This window comes from Pygoscelis adeliae, unplaced genomic scaffold (genome assembly GCF_000699105.1).
Source record: "Pygoscelis adeliae isolate BGI_AS28 unplaced genomic scaffold, ASM69910v1 Scaffold77, whole genome shotgun sequence".
NCBI classification, from domain to species: Eukaryota; Metazoa; Chordata; class Aves; order Sphenisciformes; family Spheniscidae; genus Pygoscelis; species Pygoscelis adeliae.
Genome location: NW_008825216.1, coordinates 2,941,274 through 2,961,942, shown reverse-complemented (window position 1 = coordinate 2,961,942; position 20,669 = coordinate 2,941,274). Strand labels below are relative to the sequence as shown.

General features: G+C 37.3%; 1 protein-coding gene across 1 annotated transcript in view; it reads right to left on the bottom strand.

Moving 5' to 3' along the window:
• Positions 1 to 20,669, bottom strand: part of ARID4B (AT rich interactive domain 4B (RBP1-like)) — a 92,833-nt gene that overhangs the window by 6,076 nt on the left and 66,088 nt on the right. The window contains exons 16-20 of the mRNA XM_009329222.1: positions 15,528 to 15,776; positions 8,811 to 8,895; positions 7,732 to 7,924; positions 4,136 to 5,347; positions 2,142 to 2,252 (exon numbers count right to left, since the gene is read on the bottom strand). Coding sequence (XP_009327497.1) covers positions 2,142 to 2,252; positions 4,136 to 5,347; positions 7,732 to 7,924; positions 8,811 to 8,895; positions 15,528 to 15,776 — 1,850 coding nt within the window. The remainder of the gene's footprint in view (positions 1 to 2,141; positions 2,253 to 4,135; positions 5,348 to 7,731; positions 7,925 to 8,810; positions 8,896 to 15,527; positions 15,777 to 20,669) is intronic.

The following is a 20,669-nucleotide window of genomic DNA, read 5'->3' as shown; positions in this document are numbered from 1 at the left end:
AGAGGCAGTCCATGTGCCAATGTAGGTGCAAAAATTATCCATATATTTCTGCTTATGGGGCTATACTTTTTCTAAAACAGTTAGCAAGACTAATTGTTATGTCCTATCTCCTGTTTATCTTTTTTAATACTAATTTCTATTACAGCATTCGGTATATACAAACCTCTATCCTGTCAGAGAGGTATTAGTTACAGACAAGCTTTTCACTGTACTCCTAGGACATGTGTAGCAAAAACGAGAGTAAACAATTGACCTTTTCTTAGCCTTATGTCACCTTTATTTATTTTAGGTTTTCTGTGCTAAAATGACTAGCAATAATCTGAATTTGCATGACATCATCTACAAAAATCCTCAGACATGACGATCAAATTCTTTAATTGCAGAAAAACATCTTCAGCTGACCCAAAACAGCAGAACTTCACCCCGCACTGAAATAACTTTAACTACAAAGCAACAGGCTGAACTGAACACAGTTTTCTAATCAAACCACCCAAAGGAGAGTAACGAAATAATCTGTCTAAAAGACATGATTTATGAGCAATGACTGAAAGGATGAAGCTTGTTTAGCATTACAAAAATAAAACTGGGGTGAAAGCAGGGGCAAGAGATTATAATTCAACAGAAATCTAGTGAAGCACTGGAATAAGATGTCCATGGAAGCTGCAGAATCTCCATCGTTAGAGTTGTTTTTAAAAACATGTTCAATTAATATTTATCAGGAGAAACTTATGCCTCAGCTGTACCTGTTGTTGACAAAAAGAACCCTGAAAGTCTCTTTTGGTTCTGGTCTTTATGATCTGGTGATCTACGCTGGAGAAACCAAACACCATACACATGGTATGAAAGAACTCGGCTGGGTGCAGAGCTGCCGTTCTCTGCCGGCTTAATGCAAAGGCAAGAGTTGAAGCTGCTACAAAAGCAGCTTTAACTGGTATACTTGAATTTTGCAAAAAGCGTTTTTTGCTCACAACTGACTCCACATTTTATCTATTTATTGCCCTCATTACATACAGCAGTGCCTGAAGTCTAACAAAAAGAGCGCATACATACCAAGGACTGTACACAGTACAAGAAACAATTCTAGCTTTGAAGTGCCTGCATCCCGACGAAGACATAGGTTGAGAAAAATGGATACATTCACCAAATCAAAGGGAACAATAGCAAGGCTAAAAATGGTGTATTCGTTCTGCAAATTCAGTTTGTTTTGTTACTTTAATTCCTGGGGTAAGGGAAGGAATAAGGATTATGGAAGGAGGAGATTAGTGAAATGGAATGAGAAAGGATAAGAAGAGGAGATCAATGAACATGAAGGACGGGTGGGGTGAAAGCAAATACCAGACCAGAAAGTACAGACTTTTAGTAAAAGCTGTTAAAAGAAAGAAAAGGGGGCAGGGGGGAGAAAGAGAGAGGGAAAAAAGGCATAGCATATGCTTTCTATCCTTGCTTTAACTGCATTTTTTACAGCTATCCTCCTGGCTTCACTCTCCAGCTGACTGTTCCCTGGTATTTTTTAACAGTGAGATGAGGCAGTAACTGATCTTGCTGTCTCCTGAACATGTGTGCATATGTCTCTCTAACACACCTCTGCTTTTATTAAGCTTCTCTTCCCCGGTACTGTGGTTTCTATTCCAATTAGCTTCTACAACTACAAAAGAGCTGCAAAAGCTCTATTATTTACTGACGATGTAATAGATGACATAGGAAGAAAATAGAGCCTGTATTTTTCTGGAATTATTCTCAGATTTGCTACTGGAGAGATATGAACCTCTAAAAACTCATCTTGCAGAAAATACAAAGTATAATTTCATCCAGGTCCCCTCTAAAACTTGCAGCTATCATGCCACAGAGATTCCTGTCCCAATTCTACCAAGTGTGAAATACTCGCTGCTCTTAGTCTTCCTGAATTACATGGTATTAAGGACCTCTTAGAAATAGGCCCAGAAATAACACAAGACATTTAAAAACACTTCAGCATTCAGCAAGAATAGTTTCTTCATCATTTGAACAGTATTAAGAATTCCCTAATGAGAACATTTTGTCCTAATACATTTTTTATTTCCAGACTTCATCTCCTACAATCGTTCAAACAAATGACACAGTACTTTCACACATTTCAATTCACACTGAGCTGCTCTACTTACTAGTTTTACTCTTCTTTTTGTTGTTTGCAGATGTTTTGTGGCTTCTTTTCTGCTTTTTTGAGCTGCCGCCTCCTCCCTGAGCATCTTTAAGTCTTTTTTGGCCTGTACAGACTATAATTGAAATTAAAAAAATAAAAAAAAAAGAAAGAAACAGAAATTAAATAAATACTTGCACTTCTGTATGTTTTTCTCAAAGTCTCAAAAAAACCAATTCAGAGGTTAAGTTCGTAGGCAACAATGCGACTGACAATACGGCTCAGCTTTCTACTTATATTGACAAGAGGAGGTGAAGGAGGATGGAAGGCAGACAAAGTTTGCTGGTTAGAGTGCACGTGTAAGATGATTCCAAGTAACTTTCCAGTATGCATCATCAGATTTCTCTTGAACCTCACGGATTTTTATTTTTTTTAATACTGTAAATTAAATAAGAATACATTTATTGGAAAAACTTATCAAGAACTACTGGAACTGAAAAGTGTTCAATAAAGCCTGTTGCACTTGGAAGCTGTGAGAAAAAACTGAAACTATCACTTGTGATCAGTAATTACATTAATTGAAAGTATTTAAAAAAAATATCTTACATCATGTTCAAAAACAAGGCAACAAAAAAAGAAGGCAAACAAAAAAGGAAAAAGTCTGCTGGTATTTGTGAATACAAGGGGAAAAAGTAGAAAAGGAAGATAAAAGAATTCTAGCACACCTGTTAAAAGAGCAAATTTTATGAGTTGTTCAAACGTTGTTCCACAACCACCTGACTTACAGATTAAAAATTACTCCTGTAACAAAACCATTTAAATTAAGAAACCCAATTTTCTAAAACAGGGAGTATGCTGACAAAGTCAGAGAGGAAGTTAGAGTCTAATGCATATAAAAGTAATATTGTACAATAGCGTAAAACTTTTTTCACATGGCAATAATTTCCTTTTATATAAAAAAGCAAACAAATTAAGTTCTAAACCTACACATCTATAATTAACAAAGCAATATAGGCGTATTTATTGAGGGCTACATATTCACCTCTTCCAAACTCTCTCCTTTGTTTAAGGAAACACATTTTGTTGCATTCTTTCAAAAGAACAATTCAAACAGAATGATGAAGGTAACACACCTTAAGGGCATTTTGAGAAAATTCAGTTAATTATTAACTGAAATCTGTTGAGATGAAGAAACCACTTCTGTCATCTCAGGATTATAGTCAGACACATTTTTTTTTTCCCCTCTATATTAAGAATTTTTTAGGCACTTTAACAGAGTGAAAGTAGCTGTACTTTTGATGGAACTCTAAAAGAGCCAGTGACTTTCACAAAAAAGCTTTTTGATCCAGCCTTGCAAACAGTTAAAAAGCAGGTAGCAGTACACTGACATCATGTGCACAAGCGTTGACAGTGTTTATTATCCCTTATTCTCTAGTGGTCTCAGGATAGGAACTTCAATCTGCAAAATCACATCTGAAAATGAAACATAGCTAATAAGGTCAATGTTTGTTATCAGCTTGACTTGTAGTTTTTTAAAACATTAATTTCATAAGATGCAAGTTTGAAACGGTTGCCTAAGCATGCAATAATTGTCACTTTCTCCCCCAAATAAACAGCTTACAGATAATCAAATGTTATGTAAGAAACAGTATCTTCTACTTGTAAGCAAGGTACTCAAAATGTATTCGTCTTGCTACAATAAATATTCCTTATACAATGTATTACAGTTTGCTCTGGGCTTTTCTTGCCAGGTCCGGTATAAACTTTATTCTTAAATACTTCATTCCTCATTGAAACCATCACAATTCCTGATGGAAGGCCAATAAACTTCCTGGCAGATTATATTTTATTCACTAGATGATTATGCCATTTCCACACATTTGAAGTAGACAGTAGGCTACTAGTTCCTCCAACAACTAACTTTCCAGCAGTGTAACCATAACAGAATGAAAATACATCAGCATTGCTAAATTGAGAGCTGGTTAGGTTGAAGACAGCTCTGTTTACCCTTTCCTTTACCTTTTTCAGTATGCTCTGGCTCTGGTTGATTACTACTACTGGAGCTGACGCTGGCATCAAAACCTGTTGGAGAAATATTTCCCTCAGACTGGAGGTCTTGCAGCTCCCCTGCAACACTGTCCACCTCTATTGTGCTATCTGTTTCACTTTTAATGCTTCGTATCTCTTCTTGATTTGGTGGCAGCGTCTCAGAGACAGTGACGCTGGACTGATGTCTACTGGACTCCGTTACGGTTACAGATGAAGGCGATTCAGGAGTTGTAGGAGGAGTATTTAGCACTGAATTACTGCCACTGCTTGGAAATTCAACTTTCTTTTCACCCACTTCAGTCGGTTTCTCCTCAACAGGTTTAACGTCCACACTAGCTGGCAAAGATTTTTCAAGTTCAGAGCTAGGCAAAGAAATGTCTTCTTCTGCAAGAGTCTGAAGCTGCTCCTCTGCTGCAGCATCCTCAGGAGCAGCGTGCGGAGGGGAGGCAGCAGCTTCAGTATCAGAGTCCGAGAACAGCTCCTTCAGCGTTTTCTTCGGCCATTGTCCCTGAATACTTGACCAGACGTCTTTTCGATCCTTGGCTCTGGTGTTCTGAAGTCTTTCATCAGAGTTATTTAGAAGCTTTATTCTTTTCTCTCCCACTTCAGAAAATCCTGAGTAGAAAGTACTTGTCCGTAAAGACTTCCTTTTCTCCTCTAGTCCATTGTACTTTTTAGTTGGAGTGATTTTCAGTTTAGATTTGTCTTCCTCATCTTCATCCGAGGAGCTGTTACTGCTGTTTTCTAAACTAAGGGAGTCTTTGTTTTTGGACTTCTCATCCTTTCTATTAGGTGAGACAGACTTTAAAGATTCCTCTGCAACGCAGTATCTTCGTTTACCACGTTTTACCTGTGCTTTTGCTGTTTTATCCGCTACCTCCTTTTTTACATCCTTTCTCTTCTTTGTGGCTTCGTCTTCTCCATCGGAGTCAGTATCTTCAGATAACTCTTCCATCTCTTTTCGCAATCTTTCAGGAGACTTGGATCCCGACTTGGGCACTACTACATCTGTCAGAGCTTTAGTTTCTTCCGGGAGGGATGAACCACTCTGTTCTTCTTTTAGACAGAGTTCGTTTTTATCTTGGCTTACAGCTTCATGTTGAGATTCCTCTTTGCCATCAGCATGTACATTCGGAGCACTTTGGTCATCTTCCTGCTCACTATCATCAGAACTTTCAGAAGCTAATTAAAAATAAATTAAAAAAAAAACAAAACAAGAAAAGTTTGTCTTGATTCTGGTTACAAAGAATTCTTAAAAAAACAACTAAAGAAAACTGTACAGATATGAACACAGGCTACAGGGATCTCTAGTAGTATATATTTTAAATGGTACCTCCTGAAGACTTCAAAAAATTATTTCCTGTTCTATTAGAAGGTATAATGGCTAGATTAGCAAGTAGGAAAATTCTGTATTATACCATACAACTCCAGGAATTTCTGAAGAGGTGGAGAAAGCATAGAGTGCATCGATCCATAAAATACAAATTTCTGCATAATTAACCAAAACAGAAATTGAAAGATGTGCTTAACATAAAAACTCTAAATATTTCTTATGGGTTACAAGTACTACCATTATCTGCCCTTTTTCCAAAGCCCAGAACAGAGACAGTATTTTCCCTGGAGAATCCACAGTCTAAAAGGACAGAACAACAACAAAGACACTGGATAATCTCTAACAAACCTGATGACCAGCCTAGAAAAAGAAAGCGAGAGCAGTAATGAAGGGCACTTGGAGAAATACATGAACAGTAAGAATGCAGGACAACAGTAAGAAAATTCAGGGTCGGGAATAAAGAAACTGAGAAAAGAAGAACAAAGATATAATGGAGAAGGAAACAACACCAAGCCCATTCAATGGGAAAAGATATGGATACAAGGAGAAACAATGAGAATTGGCTCAAATATATGGGTAACTCCTTGATTTGTAACTCATCCATTTTTGTTGGCATGGCTAGTTTAACTCTTCTCATCCTACTTCCCATCTCGTTCTCAATTCCTCACTAAAACTCACCACCTCTTTAAAGATGATAATGTAACTAATGACAAAGAAAAGCAAAACTGTCAACGAAATTCACTGAAATCGAAGTTGAATTAACTTTTTTAAAAAAGGTTTACTGAAATACAATGCACTTAGGGAAGAGCACACTAACAGAGAAGAGGTGCACAGGACAAAATACCTTGAGAAATGTTGTGTCAGGTGTTTTTCTTGGTTTATTTGTTTTAAGATAGGCAGGACCTTAAATTCTACTCTAACACTCAATCCGAAAGCAAGTTTTACGCAACCCTTTCAGTGTTGTTTGCCTTTTTCTAATTAAACATTTATGGTAGACATTTTGACCTAACGTTCCAAGAACTCTATCACTTAAAATGGACTCCTAACACTTGTCTTTCTCATACCTTAGAGGATCAAAACTACATTACTATTATCATATAAGAGGTATCAAACTTTGCCATTTGAAATAAAAGCCAAGAACATATTAAAAAAACATGTCCATCAAGTTTTCCTCTCAAGCTATTTACTTCGCTGTGCCCTTCAAAGAAAAGTTGAATGCAATTGCATTAATCATTCCAGTTTAGGGAAAAAAACCTGTGAAGTTTTGAGCAAGCAGCTCTAAAATGAGAGGAAAAAGAAGTAGTAAAACATTAGAGCCTTTCATACTTAAAAACAAAAACCCACAAGTAACAGGAAAAAAGTTAATCCCCAGCATGAATCTACATGGACTTAAATGATAAACAAATTACATACAATTAAAAGCATTTCTGGAAATTAATTACATAATATGGAAAACTTTTAGCTTTCCAAAATATTAGAGGGCGTATGTCAAATTGTGCTTTTGTAATCAGAAGTTAATTACAGATTAATTATAGCACTAATAATAGTGTCATTATCATCACCGCTAATTGCTTTTTTGTTTCTCATTTCCTAAGGAAATGAAGCTTAATAGATTGCATGGACTGTTAGTCTACCTACAAATTTGCAACCCAGTGGCCAATGTCATCCAAGTTCAAATAAGTCTGAAAGATTATTGAATTCATACAACTTTTACAAAAATTGGTGGTTACCCAAACTACCTATACCATATATGATTTCTTTTTCTGGAGGCACGCACTAAACTAAGGACGAAGAGAAGGAACTAGTTATTATAATGCTGCTGTAAATGTATGGGGAAGGGGAAAACAATGTTAGGAACAACAGACGTGCTGATAGGAAATCTAGCTTTATTAATTCTGTTTTTCAAGGCAAAAAAAAAAAAAAGAATCATTGGTCCTAAAAGTTACAGAAATCAAAAATTAAAAATTTAGAAATAATACAGGAAGCAAAAATGCTTCGCTGTGTATTAAACAAAAAAAGGATGGCAAAACAAAGCATGTAATTCTTAAGACTGTTAACATACACTGAATCCACAATACCTGTTCTCAGAAACTGCGAATATTGCTTTTGTCCAAGGGTTATTTCTGAAGATGTTATAATTAGCCAGACAGACTCAAGTGTACAGTTGCATCAGTTGTCATTTACTACTGTTTAAAGGCCATTTACAGAATTAGAAGAAGTTTAAGTACAATACCTTGTAGCCCATTAATGATAGAAGTAATTTCTATTGATTTAACTGGAGCTTGTTCCGTATTTTTGGCTTCAGTGCTGTCAAGTTTGGACCCAGTCTCTGGTGATGTGCTGGTGTGAAAGGGTGGTTTTGACAAACGTCGCAATTTACAGTTTTTAGGAGAATACTTCTCTTCCTTCTCTTTGTCAGTTTTATTCTATGTGAAAGAAAAGATTAAAAACTCTTCTCATTGGAGCATACATCTTAACATAGATTACAATTAGGCAATGCTTACAGTTATCTTAAACATTCAACCCGTAAAGAAGAGATTTCCTCTTTGTTTAAAAGATTACAAATACCTTTCTACGGCCCATGCCAAGACATTTATACTGAAGAAAGGAACTTCATCAACACTAAGACAAATGAGAAAGCAAATGCAGCCAGCACTCTAGGAGCAGTGGCACCGCAGGATGCCGGGCTCAGCAGCGGCAGGGCAGGGCTATGACACCCCGCTCTGTCACAACGGGCAGGGAGCTCTAGAACAAAACTCAGGTTCCAGAGGTGCCACGGTGCTGGGGGCCAGGGGCAGGAGGAGTGCTGACATCTGTGGCAGAAGGAGAAGCTTCCTTGCATCCCACTGCCCAAGGAATGTATCATAACCTAAGCCTAAACATCAGTTTTAAAAGAATGAACTCTGAAAAAATGCTATGAAATAAAATGATAAGAGTCACATACACATGGACTAGTCATAAGTTTGCTCTCCAGAATCAGCAGAGGGAGCTCCCAAATTTCATCCCCCCGCGTTGGCTCCCACCACTGATGATAAAATGGATCCTTCTCATTTGTCTTCTATAAGTGCATACATAAATTTCACCAAAAAAAAAGAAATAGGAAGAAGGAAAGAGAAGCTTCCCCTCCCCACCCCAAAGTGAAAAAACAAAACCCTGATAAAAAAAGTTCTGGTTTTTAAAGGGCTAGGAAGTCGCTTTTACTGTCAAGCATTTGTAGGCCAATCAAGGGTTGGGGGGGATGGGGGGGAGTACTTAAGAATATATTAAATGACAGTTGGGAAGAACAAGGGAGAAAAAAGGGAGATAAAGTACCTTTATTTTCTTTCGATGCTTAATTTTTGGTACATTTTTGTCAGCTGGTCTCACTATCTTGTCTGCCTTTATCCATTCATCATACCTAAAAGCAAAAAAAATTGTACACATTTATGGTTTTAAGCAGATAATCATGACATCATAAGAGAAATTAATGGAGGAAGAAGAAAATTATTAGCCATATAAAAACTGAATTGGGATTTGAATAAAGAAGTCATTTGTGTACTTTTCAGTATGTGGAGTTTCAGCTACAGTTCAATTCTTCATATGCTGGGACATATAGGACGAAGTTTTCTTACACTGATGGGTAAGAGTGAAAGCTGGTATTTTTCCAGTCTGCATTGAACAGCAGGAAATCCATGTATACAGGTAAAACAAACTACCAGAAGGATAATTCTGTATGGATCTCCAGGAGTTATACTTTGTATATATACTATAACATCTTAACAATAAAATAAATTCTTATAACTATATAAAATGTGACCAGTTAACAAAAATAAATTCTTTCGAGCCTGAGTGTCTGCAAAGTGGTATTTGGAGTGACTAACACTTAGGAGTTACTAACTTTTGGGTCACTAACTTACACTAACACTTTTCAATTTATTTTCAGTTAAAGGTTTCCATTTTATATCAGAATGATACTAGACAAAAACATACTAAATAGCACCAACATATTAACAACAGGTGTCTTATTATCTAAGGCTGGATCTGTTAAATACAAATCCAAGACCAGAGAAGTACATTCTTAGTAAGAATATACTGTAACTATAGTACTGTACTTGCCAGTTTCATTGTGTATTTCTGAAAAACCTCAAGAATCAATTGAAACAACTTTTTTTTTTCTCCCAGTAAGCATAATCTGCTGTCCTACTTCAACTGTGAATTCAAGAACCGTCTGAATAAGAAATAGGTCAGTTAAAAATTAGTATGTATTAACTTTTGCCCCAATGTACAGCCACACAAATTCTGATCCCCCTAGGTAAACACCAAAACAGAGGGGAAAAAGATAAACTAACCCCCCCCCCCCCCAAACCAACCAACCAACCAACAAACCAACCAAAAAATGCCACAACACACCCAGAGAAGTAGTACAAGATGGAGCTGAGCACAGCACACTCATGACCATGCTGGTTTTCCAGCTGGGCTTACTTGACAACCATCTTGATATATGCAACAACTGCTGATACAGTCCCAATTCAGCTTCTGTGCAACTACTGTCAATTATATCTACAATATTGACATATTAATTAAAAAGGATTAGAGAAAAATACGCAAGTTTTCAACTTGACTTCCTGTATACTTTAAGTTAAGATCTATGCAAGGGATTCCAGAAGCTAAATACTGTATTTTATTAACTTATATTTCACATAATAATATGGTGAAAAATGAAGTAGCAGTAGTCTCTGAAAAAAAGTTTTCCAACACAATTTCTTGGGGGGGCCTTCCCCTTCATGTGACAATAAAAATCACAAAATCTAGCCGCAGACCATGCAGACTACAATATACCAAGATTACCTATACTGCTGCAGATACAGCTGTAATTGTACTATTACCGGATGCCATGTGGGTGAACAGGCTCAGATTTCTCTCCAAAACTGAAATACAACTCTGCAGAGTACTTTCCCATATGGAACAATCCCATATTCTGTGAGAAACCCTATTTGAAGTAATCTTTCAAGTCAAATACGTGCTTTCCAGAAGGAATACTGCTAAGTAGACTGCCAAATGGACTTTGCAACCCACATAAATGTAAGACTATTTCATTAGGTCTAAATGCACGCAGGAAAACAGCAGTAGGACTGGACAAATATGCGGTGAAAAGCAATTATTCTGACAGTGTCCTTTCTGCCTCAACCATGTTGTTATAATACAGAATTTGTAGTCACTCATTCTATGCATTTCCAGTAAAACAATCCTCCCCCTATGCAAAGTCTGTGCACTGCACATACTGTCTGTGATTCAAGGTAATTGTAGTAACAGCTGATAGACTAGGGGGCATACTGAAGAGTGAAGGAGACAAGTGCAGAATCTTAAGAGCATATCTGTAGGTACCACAGGGTCTTAAACAGTACATATTAGAAGCAATGGTCACAACTCCTCATCTCAAGGAGCACAAATTGAAAACCTATGTGTGACAGCCACAGTTCCTGGCTGGAGCATATCCTGCTCTACTCCCGACTGTACCTGGAACAGCAGTCAGACCCTGCAAGGAGGCCCAGCGTCACAGAAATTTTGAGTCTTCTCCAGGAAATCAGATGCCCACACTTCACACCTCTGCATGGCACAGCTCCTTTCACTACTCACATCAGATGCATACAGTTTGCCTAAACCTGTGACAATTAGACCCTAGGCTGAAACAGATCCTGCAAAAGGGGTGCATCCCAAGCCACAGCTGACAACCTGACCCTAAATTACGTTCTCCTCTACTGCATGACAGAGAAGCACCCTGGAAGCTCCACAGCGCGCCAGATGCCAAGCTGCATCTGAATGGCGTGTGTTGACTCAGACTAGAGCCTTTCTTTGTAGAACTGCACCTTATTAAAATAGGAAAACTTACTTCACCACTAATCTTGCTTTAGACAGCCTGTTCACAAGACAAAAGAAAACCAAAAAATTATGAAAGAAGTTCTTCAACTCTCATGACAAGAAGTATGTGCTTCCAGAAGACCTGGGTCATTTTACTGCAGTGCCGTCTTCCACGCTTGCTTCTCGACTCCCTAGATGGGGAGGTGTTCCTAAAAGAGTTTGCACAGACTTGTTTGAGAACCAAGAGGAGGGATTTAATAAGAAATTATTATTTACTTATTTTTTTAAATAAGGTTTCATATGAAAACCTGGAATACCTTCAGAAGAAACATCCCCTTTGCCTTACTAAAATGAAGACAAAGATGAGCCAGTAAGCAGAGCAGCTTTTCTGCCTTACTGGTTAAAATGAATGCCTGCCAGAAAGGTGGGTTTGAACGGGAAGGAAGGAAAAAAGGAAGAATGAAATTAATAGCTATATAGCAGAAAAAATAATTGCCGCTTTGCATAAGAGTATGTACTGATTCTATTACATCCCTGTGTACTGATTGCAAGCTAAAATAAACCACAGTATATTCTCAGAGATTGCACAGTCAATCCCCCACAGAAGTACTAGAGGGGAAACAAGGAAGACAGCGTACTTTTCCAGCCTCTAGATTTATACTAGCAAAGGTACCACTTTCTCAGGTAGAAAAGTGACCTCAAGGAACTAGCAAGCCTTGGCAAATTCACTGAAGAGTTCCTGTACGCTGTCTGTTAACTGCTAACAAGGAAGAATCAAATGTTTTCTTTGGCTGTGATCAAAGAAAAGTGGAGATCTACTCTTATAACCAAATACTGGAATATTAGATGAGGACTCTGATTTTTAAATTTTATTTATTTTTTAATAATTCTCCCACCCACCACCCACCCCACCCCCCCATGACATACACTACTCTCAAGAACCTGAAATTTGGCTACACGCATTCCTTTAATTTCAGTGGTTGACTGTTAAGTACAAAATTTGTATATTGTTAATGCTCCAACAAACCGAGACAGAAATTGGCACTTTCACATTCAGATTTCTGGACGAAAGAAAGACATGTTGAAAATAATGTCTTAGTTTTAAACACTTGAAACATTCAAGACTAACATGTCCTGTGATATTGTACCATACGACACACAGAGTTAAAACAACCTAAACTATTTTTGAATATGCACCCTCTGTCTTTTATTACTGGGAACATACTGCAGAATAAATTCACCTCGAACACTTACACATGGATCTTTTCTTTGCACTAGCAGCTGAAAATTAGAATTATGACAGAAGGAACTGGCACTGTAGGCCCCAGGGAAGTTTTAGTTCCATATAAAGCATACATAATTCAGAACATGACTGGCCTGTTAAAAGAAATACAGTTTCTCTCATAAGCTTTTTCTGGTTAACATGTGATAATGTAAACAGTTTTCTCTAACAGGGTAGAGATTTTTACCATTCCCTTTCACTACAAGTCAGGCTCCACTGAACACTACAATTTTTTACCTTTATCAGAAACACGTATCACCCGAATCTCAGGAGCTAACAACAAGATCCTTTAGCATAAAGTAGTGCAACTGTACAATGCTGTTAAGCTATATTCCATTTCTGTATTATCTATTTACTATTTAAAAAAAAAAAGTTCCACTATGGTGTCACTGGTTCCAGAGCATTTAAAAAACCAAAAAACTAACAAAGCTGAATACCAAGTTTACCAAATTCCATTCCAAGTACCCCAAAGCATGTGCACGTGCGCACACACACTATTATTCTGAATCCCAGGCCAACACTGAAGTTACCTTGTGATATGAAACATTAGCAGTTATTTAGGATTCCTGCTCAAACCTGAGGGTTTAAAGAACAGGCCGTTAAACGGCATACTGACCAAAAGGGGAAACAGGAAAGTCGACTTTAAGGGGTAGGAGAATGACAGAATTAAAAAAAATCCTGGATTATTAGAAAATCCTAGTTCAGTACATTCCATGACCTAATGTTACACTACTTGTGCCTGCTAAACACTAAAAGTAAGGAATGTAGCTATAATGAATAAGGAGAGGAGGGAATTGCCACCCATCCAAGTAAAGCAGTTAGTTTTCAAGGTTGTGGCTGACTAAAAGCCAAATCAAGTCATTACATCATACAATATGTGTCTTCACTATACTAAAATATCAAAGCATTTAGATGCTGCCTTAAGCTCAGGCTTACCCACTCTTACTGTCAAATCCAAAAATTTAAGTAATTTTACTTGAATTAAATAAATTAGCCACATTTAGCCGTGTCCACACCCAGTCCCATAGCTAAATCTCAATCACTGATATCTTTTCCAATGAAGAATCCTTCTCTCCTAGCTCCTTTCAGAGCGCTCTTTTGAAACCCCAGGTAAGAATATAAATGCAAGTCCTGCTGCCAGAAAGACCAAACAACTCCCCCCACCTCTCAAGTGAGTGCAAGTTTATTAAAAATGCTTTTATCATCAAATATATCCTAATCACAGAAATAACGCCTCTGATCTCAATCCGCATATTCGTTTAAAATGCAGAATTCAAAAAACCGAATCTTGATTTCTCCTTTAAGAACCAGGGTGCTGGGATCTCCAAGGTGAAGGCTCATTTTTGACTTCTCATTTCTTCGTATTTAAAGTGGTACTGCTCAAATGAAACTCTGATCACCTCACAGCATGTATAATAGCATAATATTTACTCAAAAAGGAAAATAACTTCTATGTTTACACGTGAATTCTGAAACAAGAGTTTAAAAGCAAGAAACCTCTTTGAATGGTACACAGTAATCCTCAGCGAGCAGGATGCAAATTTCAGCAACTTACACTCCTAAGGCAAATCCTCCCCAATAATGACCAAAACACTAGTCACATTCCAAATCCCACCTTGAGCAGGCTACATCTCCCCTAGTATCTTGACTGCATAGCCCACTATGCTTACAAATGTTGCCTGAAGACAGTTTATGTGAAAGATCATATTCCTGTAGATCAATATAAGTGTAGATCAAAATTCTACAAAAGATCAATATCAAAACTGGCAATATCAAGACGTTCCTCCTCAGCAGTGCCTTAGGTAGTCCTGGAAATCACCAGGCCTAGATGCAAAGAGGTGTATTCAAGGGAGGGAGAGAAGTATCATGCTTCTGTAATTGTGACCTTTGCTAGCAGATCTTGCTAGCACTGAATAAGTAAGATTTGTCCTGCCCTCTCGGTCAGAGGTAGGATGGTAATCAAAGTCCAGATGACAGAAGAAAGTCACAAGAGCCTCAGATTTTTCAGAAGAGGAAAAATGGATAAATAAAAAAGTACAGCAGATTTGCCTCAGACTTGTTTTTTTTAAAGATCTATAAACACAGTAATAAAGTTTAAAAGATGATAGCTGAGGACAATGAGCAGATACGTTGAAACTGAGGAAAAAAGCAGGAGACTTGGTAATTGGCTTAAAAGCCACTTAGAAGCTTTAGTTTTCTCTACTGTTTTCAAAGTTGCTTCAAGTTTTAAATGGAAAAAAAAGTGGTCTGAAATGGCAAAAATGAATTAATACTTCAACTTATTTCTATTAATGCTATATTAAAGACAATAAAAAGCATATACTCCTGCACACGCTAAGAAAAGTGTAAGAAGCCACTAGGCTAAGAAGAGTCTTGTTTGGAAGCTTGAGGCAGCCATGGTGGAAGGAGGGGTGGGGAGGGGTGGAAATCAGATCTGAATGAAATGCAATTATTTGCTGCACACTAATTTGCCACTAAAAGTCTTGTACTTCTCTTGCTAAATACCATACTGCTAGTGTACTCTCTGCTTCGCTGAGAAGAGTGTGTATACAGACTCAGCTAAGTGCACTATTCAAATATTGTATGAGATAAAATTGGCTTAAGAGAGCCAGAGGAGGAATTTGTGAAAGAGTGAGCTGCCACTTGTTGTATGGAGAGATCTAAAAATAAGATGGGGAATGAAGGAAGCCTTCTTTGAACAAGTAATTTTAAGATGATTTTCTAAGTAACTGAAGTACTGCATTTATATAGTGTTAAAAATCTAATAGTTTCATACTGTACAATGACCTTCACAGAACACCAATACTGAAAGTTTAGGACTCCAGTTCTCTATTCATTTAGTTTTTAAAATACACAAGTGTATTTTAGAAGTAATTCAAGAAGTAATCACTAACTAAAACTCAAGTTACCTCACGTTCCATCCACAGTAGTGCACCAAGTAAAGGACTTCTCCACCTTCGATGTCAGAATCTTTAATACTAGCTTCATACATTTTTTGATTTTTCCCTCTTCCATACCGCACTTGGACTTTCATGCCTGGTGGATAGCATTCAAACTCTTCTTCCTCATTGTTATTGTTGTCTTCTTCCTCCTCCTCCTCCTCTTCCTCCTCCTCTGCTTCTTCTTCATCTTCATCTTCTTCCTTATTCGTGTCATCTCTTGAAAGGTTTAAAAAATTGTAGAGTTAATATGAGATACTTCATAAGCTTTTCAGTTCCAAACCACATATATTGATAAATATTGTGGATGCATTAGAGACTGGGAAACAGCAGGCTCCAAATATGTGAAACTGCACTACGGCCGAGTAATATCAGCAAAATAGGATATAGCAATACACACAAAATCCAGTGACTGTAAGGTGCAAAAATGACTTGACTAAAAGAAAAAAATAATCCATCAAAATCTGTATGAGCAGAAGTTGTTCAAACTCATCTTTATATGATTCCTTCATGCAGTCCCTTTGTTTAAATACCGTTTTTCCAGTTCAAACTCATCCTTCTCAATATAAAGTTCCCTGAATTCCATTTTTCAGCCTACAAGTTTTACAATTGCTTCTTGAAACTTGCTTCCCCAAAAGATCCTCGCTTTAGTCTAATAACTAATCTCTATCTCAACACCTTGAAGCGAACGCAACCAAAACCAGATTTTAGGCAAAAAAAACCTTATGTGAGATTATTTAGCAAATCAAGCAACCTGTGCTAATTCATGACCTTGTCACTCCTTGCCAATTATGCTAAAAGTCTTCTAAATATAAGTCAAACTTGCATTTAATTATTATATAAATACACAAGCAGGTGTTCACTGTTTTCAAAAGTAACCTAGTTTTGAATACATTTTTAGATATTTGGACCAATTTTCAGAAGCACTAAGAACCCACAAATCTTGCTAGTCTCAGTCAATGGCCGCTATGGGCTGCTCAGTGTTCTGAAAATTATCTCCAACCAGCTTAAAGAGGCAGACTACATTACAAAAGTTAATGGGGGAAAAATATCTTTTAATCTTAAATAGCTTTACAAAACAATATTATTGGCCCTCACATCATTCTAATCCCACACTCTGTGCAATACAGAACAGATTAGGGCTGCTTACTAAATTCACAATAATTTAAAAACCTGAGACGTGGAACAGATATGTTTGGATGTATTAAAGACTGGGTCAGAAAAGATAAGTGCTGCTCCAAGTCTGATTCACACCAATATTTAAGTTAACTTCACAAACAAAAAGTCTGTATTAATAATCTAAATCTTTCCATGAAATTTTCAGTAAAAAATACTCAAATAAGCCAAGCTACTTTCTCTGCAAAAGGATCAAATAGCATTTTAATTATTCAAATGCTTCTTTGTAGAAGTAAAACTGCAGTATTATTATCTAATTAGCTGGCAAAAGAGAATTCAGAACAATAAGCTAAATTCAACTATAGCGTAACCACACTGATTTAATGAAATTACTTCAGAAATTAATGTTGCCACACATATATATACACACACACAAATATATAAATACATATATATATGTGCATACACCACGAGACAAATGCTAAGAATTCCCTCTGTTGGTGTATTAACTAAATCAAATCACAGAAGATACAACTATTCAGGTATACACGGCATGGAGCAGACAGTTGTGTTCTAGAAGGCCAAGATTTTCAATTTATTATAAACTTTCAGTGGGCTACTTTGCTAGTGAAGTTAAAACCACCAGAGTTAAAAATGTAACATAAATGAATGAGCTTTGAAAGCTTGCTTCATCTCCACTACGCATCATATGGCAAAACCCACTTCCCAAAGAAATCACAAATAAAGGTCCCCGAAGACTCAGATGAAAAATTCCTGAACAGAATTCCACAGCTAACAGCAGAAAGCACCAACCAGTAATTTAAATGCTTTTAGATTATACTCTCTGCTGCACTAAATCAAAACTCCTAGCTAATTTCAGCTTAACAGTTATTATCATACAAAAGCTAAAAAAACTTGGCATCAGGAGCAGAGCTACCACTGCTCCAAGAACAAGATGAGCGTGTGATTTCCCATTACCAACAAGACTTTTCAAAATTGTAATGAACCAAATTTTGCCAGGTTATTTTTTTTCCCCCAAGAACTAGTGGCACAATCCTTGAATGCTGTCTGCAAAGAAAAGCATGCCTATGAGGGAGATTCAGGATTTCCCAGACACTGGCAATTATGGTGCCAGTGGCTCTTCGGAAACTGAGTAAGTTTGGAGTCTCTCTCACCTTAATCACCCTATGGCTTTCTTGGTGTCCCAACAGATATTCTACAAAGACTCCATGACAATACCAGAACTTCTCTGGAAGAGATGTGTGAAACCCTCATTGTGAAGTTGAGTAACTTGGATGGTCAAGTAGATGTGAAGAGTAGACTGTGCATAGGTGGAAGGAATGTCAGGAAGCAAAAGCAAAATGGAAGCAGAGATGGCTGCAATTAAAAAGTGTTCTAAGGAGTGATTTGGTTAGCGATCATATGGAGATCAACCTGGAGATTTTAGGAAACCAAACAAAAGCAAAGAACATTCATCATTTTGGAGCAGAAGAAACGGTGTACTTGTATAGCTCCTGGAACAAAAAAAAAAAACTACGCAAAACATATTTCAATGGTTGCAAGGAAGAAAAGATACTGTTTTACAAGGCCATAAAAAGCTCAGACCTGGCAGTGCAGATGAAGGAGACGCCGTGACTGCCATGAAACAGAGGTTTGTAAGACAAAATTGTGATTGTAGCCATCCAGCATGCACAGTCGTAACCTCATTTGTCCATGTATGTATACATGAGAACATCGGATTTCCTTTAATGCTGTTCAGTCAAAATCCCATCGTGGGGGGGCAGGGAGAAAGAATCAAACAAGCCTCTTGCAGCAGACAGTAACTGTCAACTTAAAAATAGTACCAACAATATTTGCCACAAAGCTGCAACAGTTTGAACAACCCAAGCAGCAGCTGATGAAACAAGACAGCGGCAGATGTGCATGCACACTGTACAAGAGACACAGCAATACAGGTGTAACTGTGTTCCAGAAACCAAAGTACGACCACAAAGCTTATCAGGAAGACTCAAAAGCATTTCCAATTACAACTGCAGACTAAAGAACACCCTCACCCCATCTCCCACGGAGTGGGAACATAAACCTTCAGAAGCAGGAAATTAATGAATTAAAATGCAAAAATATTTGTTAATAAAGTAAAACCATTAAAATGTTTAGATTATACAAATATTGCATATCATTAGTTCCAAAGGACACTGTGAAATTGTTAAAAGGCTAAAAATACTGCAAATGTTCAAAAATTACACACGTGGCAGGTAATTCTCAGTCAGTATAAAGATTTAATGCCAACAAGCCCATAATAAGGGTAAGTATATTGACAAATAGATGTTGTTAACAGATGAAATAGCACATGCTATTACACCACTAAAGGAACTGCAATATCATGCAAACATCTTTCAACCCACAATCTCTGGCACTAACCACAGCACTGTCACAAAGCCCGGGTGAAACCTGTGAGACAGGGTGTGATGTGGAGCATTAAATCTGCCTCCTAGTATCCCTGTTTTGCAGCAAACCTAACCCTACTCCAATACATTTCCCCTGACACACCACGCTGGCATGCACAGCAGGTGAGATGGCAAATGCAAGATTATTTTTTTCAGGGGTTATTCTAAAACTTGAGGAAGCAAGATTATTTCAATTATTGGTTCAATTAAGTCATTACAGTTAATTGAACCACTAACAGAAATAAACTCCAGTGTAATTGACACTTCAAGTTTAGCAATTAGCTTCTATTTTTATTTCCCTCCTTTTTCCTCCCTTTTTCTCATCCTAGAGCATTATTTAACCTCTACTTCACATAATACAGAGCTGGAAGATGTTGAGTCTCCTTCATACTCTGACTTGCTCAATCCCAGCTGTATTAAGATGCCCTAAAGTTTTAAGGCAGAGAGGCCATTAAGACCTGTACTTATGCCATGATGCTAGAATCTCATCTTTATTTAAACAAAATAACAAACCCCCAAAAGTTCACCAGTATTTGTCTTCCCTCTGAAGTTGCAAAGAAAACCTAAAAATAAAAGCTCCAAGGATTTCTGTCTACACACACAGAAAATCTGAATAAATGCACAGTTATTCATCATCATTCTGAGGAAAGGGGAAAGGCACTAATGTGATTCAAATCAAGTCTGAGAGTAGTACAGTACACTTCAACCATGCAAGAGTGTACTCTGTAACCAGTGTTTTCCTCTGCTGCTGCGGAGAAGACAAATGAAAGGACCTCATGTTATTGCTTCAAATTATTCAGCCAAGTGTTTTTTGGGCCCCCTCCCCCTTTTTTTTTTTTTTTTTTAAGTATTTTGAAACATTCGGAGTACAGCAGTTTTCATTTTTATGGCACTCGTTCACACTCAGCTTGAAAACATCTAGTATTTGATGAATGTTTTAAGGGCTCACCCACGCACGTAAGTCTCAGTGACAGCTACCATGGTTAATGACCTCTGTAGTGACCATAAGATATGTAAAATGTGATGACAGAATGACTTTTTTCCAATCAAAGACACCTCCCTTCCATTCAACGTGATGCACGCACAGGACTGGTACATTTACACTGTCACTGTACACTTTATTATTGTGACATTAGCAGCTTATTGCTGTATCAAAAGCAATCCTTACGCGCACGCGCGTGTGTGTGTATGTATCAGTGCGTATTCCATATTAAGAAAAAAAAATCAATTAGGCTGTTTCTGAAAGCATGAGTATACAAAAACTTCCTTCCCAATACAAAGGCAGCTGGAACACATAAATATAACACACATCACAAAGAAGAGCATAGAAGTATGTTCTTATAAATTAAACTACCTATGTACACTTCTTAAAAATGTATTTTTTTGCATACACACCAACAGTCTAAGATTCAGAGCAGATGTTCACACCAACTGTGCAATGAACACAACGCATTTCTCTCCCTTCTCCCAAGCTAATCAATTCCATATAAACCTACATCAGACTGGAGAAAGCTATCTCAATATATAGTTCTCAACACTAATCCAGAAG